The 3,491-nt window shown below is 40.0% G+C and overlaps 1 protein-coding gene across 1 annotated transcript; it reads right to left on the bottom strand.

Annotated features, from left to right (window-relative positions):
• Positions 1–453: 453 nt before the first annotated feature.
• On the bottom strand, positions 454–2,755 carry Or-27 (olfactory receptor 27). The gene is made up of 4 exons (NM_001173422.1): positions 1,977–2,755; positions 1,298–1,397; positions 988–1,092; positions 454–693 (listed from the first exon to the last, which is right to left on the bottom strand). The coding sequence occupies exons 1-4, from the start codon at positions 2,753–2,755 to the stop codon at positions 454–456; spliced, it is 1,224 nt and encodes a 407-aa protein (NP_001166893.1).
• Positions 2,756–3,491: the final 736 nt, after the last annotated feature.

Raw genomic sequence — 3,491 nt, 5'->3', positions numbered from 1 at the left:
AATTGAAAAGAACCTTTTTTTTTATTAAATTTAATTTGCACCATTTTCAGTTTGTCTATATCTTCGTCTACGACTAGAAAATTTTTGAATAAGCAGAGACAAATTCCTCTCCTATGACCGCGACGAGGGCGCCGCGTTGCTCGTTGAAACCAGAGCAACGCGCCAATGTGTGTTCCGCTGTATCATCCTCGTCGCGGTCTGCGCAATGGTGGCACTGCGCCGTCGGTTCCCTTCCGACTATTTTATGAAAGTACCGGCCGAAACATCCGTGGCCGGTAAGCATTTGCGTTAGCCGGAAGGTGAGAGGGACGCCGTGATACTCCAGCGCCCCCGCGATCACCGACCAGGGCAGGGTAACGCCAACGCCACTCCACCCCGGGATACGGCTTCGTCGAAGAGGGCACGCGCGCGCAGAATTGCGTCGATCGTCGAGCGGCCCTCTCTGAAGCCGTATTACTCCGCCGAAAGATCGGGAGCCGTCTCGGTCAGGTGCCGGACGATGCGGGCCGCGACGATTCTCTCGAGCATTTTGCCCGCTTCGTCCAGCAACACGATGGGGCGATAGCCCGCGGGAGAGTCCGCGGGGCGCCCGTCCTTCCTCAGAAGGACCAGTCTGCCCGTCTTCCATTTCGACGGGAACCGTCCCGACTCGAGGCACGCTTCAAAAAGCCCCCCGAGCCGGTCCTCTAGGGCCTCGAAGGCCAAGTTCCAGACCCGAGTTTGGGTACTACCTAAGATTTTTTTTTTGAGTCCCCAATATCTTAACTATGAGGTGTTTCAGGGTTATCCATTATTTTCGGGACACTCTGTATAGGTAAATATTTTTTTTTAATATCATTATCATCACCATTCATGCATTTATCAAAATATAACACAACGAAAGCGCTGCAAAATACATACGTGGCTCAAAGCATTTTAGATCCAAATAATTTCCCTTTGACGCGAAAGTTTAAATTGCCATGCAGGAATTTGAAGATACACACATACCATATATAGAACCTGGTTGCTGTGCCAACAGTACAGGAAAAGCTGCGCTATTAAAGCCATAAGGTATTCAGAAATCCAAATACGCTGCATGTTTGAAGTTCCGTCCTGTGAATAGAAATTCACTTTTGAATCAAAATTCTACCTAACTCTAAAACTTTGAATCTAAATAGATAGAGCTATGAAATTTTATAAAAATATAGCTTAATTGAATTTTCTAAACGATTCCTTTGCTCTTAATCCTTGGGGTAGGACGTATTATATTTAAGATCATATTGTTATTCTTTGAGAGCGATCTAAAACAATACATTACCGTCGTCAATTGCACAGCACTCGCACAAAGCATGAGCGAACATATTATAACGTATAAAAACAAGACTGGTGACATCAGTGAGTTAAAAATGGTGGAAAACCTGAAATTTAACATTGAATTGTTATTACACAAATAGTCACAGTGATATTAAAAATATATATTGGATAGCTATTTAATTAAACTAAATAAAAAACGGAAAATTTTATTGCTCTAAATGAGCAGACGGATTGACGTCCTTCTACACAAGTAAAGGGGTTAGCCAATCTCATAGATATTATTACGCAAAAGCTACTACCCGCTCAAGTCATAGAAGTTTTAATTTTATTATACTATAATCTCTTAAGACTTGGACACATGAAAGTTTTAAGAAAAGACGGTGACCACGTACTAAGAAATGGCTGCCTGTCTTCTAAGGCAATAATAATATATGACAATCGTTCGGTTTTGGTAGTTAAGTTCATTATTTATGTATATTATTGTTTGTTCAATATAAAAATACAAATATAGAAGTCCAACAAAAAGTACAAAACACTATAAAAAAATCAAAGATCTTGACGGAAACAAAAAAAGAACTACGGGTGATGTGACGAATAATTAAACAGGCGGAAATGTTTTATTTTCAGATAACGCGCGAGTTTATTAATAAAATAAAATTCAATACGCTAACCTCACTAAATACACGTGGTGATAATGGCATTCCTTAATTCTCTTCATGGCTTCATTGTTACTAATGACCTCGTTACCATCATCGAACAATCTCGAACAGTTTATAGATAAAAGCTTCATTTGTCCAGCGAAAAACGACATTAAAACAACCGCGTTAGAGTCGTAGTTCGCAACCACACCGCCTCCGTAGAAACAGATCAAAGTGTGCACTAAAGCCGTTACCCAATAACCGAAGCCTCTCGATCTATCGAACGGTACCCATGAGCTCATTATTTCAGGATATGGTAAAGTACCGTTCGCTATCAATTCACGTTCTGGTGATGACAAAAAACCAACCAGTGGCGCTAAAATCACTGTAAAAACAGTGGCTGTGACCAAACTCCAATAAAAATAGGTGACCCGGCGTGAATATTTGATGTACTTGACGATAGCGGCCTGCGTGGCGGCATCATTTTTCGACAGTTGCTCCTTTTCTAAATTGGAGACGAATCCGATAATGCCGCTCCAATATTTTTGCCAGCAGACAAAAGTACCGGCTTTTACGACGCAAACGGTACTAAGCATCGTGACAGAGAGGTTCCTCAATGCTAGCTCGACGTTATTCCGGATAATCCAAAGCTCCACGTATTGGGTGATCACGAAAAACGTAGCGAATGCGTGAATTGAATTGTACAAAATCCGTTTAATCCCGCCCGATTGCCACATACCCCAATATTTTAGACCCTTTAGAGTCGGACCTAACGATGGATAATCGGGATTTTCCAAATTCGGCAGAAAAAAAGAACTGGGCATTTTCAAAGCACGTGTAACGCGGGTGCTGTTTCACTGAATACAAATTCTCTTTCGTTCAGAACTATATTTTGTTTAAATTATGTAAGAACACGATTTGTTTTTGTGTTACCTTCATGTCTGTATTTGCAGTTGTATGTACAATGGAGAGAAAAAGTACTTCGAGATTTGTTCGTATTGACGAATATCGGTTATTAAGCTTTACTCTTTCACTAGCATAAAAATGTTTTGAAGATGTAATTATTGTTTGTTGTAAGTGCCAATTGTATTGTAGAGCTAGTAAGTCAGTTTTACTTTTTATGTTTCTACACTAATCATAAGGATATTATATAAAGTCTGTAACATGCTTGATTATGCTGAGAATTTTCATACAGAAAGGATGGCAAGCATGACTACACAATGATAAATAGGTTTTAATGTTTCGGAAAGAGCATTCTCTATAAATAAAGATTATTTTGAGCGATAGTTAGACAAACACATGCTAGGTCTATTTGCTACTGAGTCGAAGCTAATCATATATAATAATACTATAAAAAGTCAACTATATTTTTACTGATGGTACAATTTTTTGTGAATCCGCAAAGGTAAATATCACCGCCCTATCTATTTCTGACGTGAAGCAGTAATGCGTTTTGGTTTGAAGGAAAGGAGTAGGATAATTTAAAATTTAGTGGGTACCGGAAACCATAGTCATCACAACGCAAATGTCGCCACCTAGATTGAGGTGCGAGTTTGAAAC

The sequence above is a fragment of the Bombyx mori genome, chromosome 7 (genome assembly GCF_030269925.1).
Source record: "Bombyx mori chromosome 7, ASM3026992v2".
Classification (NCBI taxonomy): Eukaryota; Metazoa; Arthropoda; class Insecta; order Lepidoptera; family Bombycidae; genus Bombyx; species Bombyx mori.
This window is presented reverse-complemented; position numbering and strand designations above follow the sequence as displayed.

Coding starts and splice junctions, on each gene's coding strand:
- Or-27 (NM_001173422.1), bottom strand. CDS start 2,755: ATGCCCAGTTCTTTTTTTCTGCCGAATTTGGAAAATCCCGATTATCCA. Junction 1,398..1,976: donor GAATGCCATTATCACCACGT/GTATTTAGTGAG, acceptor GTTAAATTTCAG/GTTTTCCACCATTTTTAACT. Junction 1,093..1,297: donor GTGCTGTGCAATTGACGACG/GTAATGTATTGT, acceptor TTCTATTCACAG/GACGGAACTTCAAACATGCA.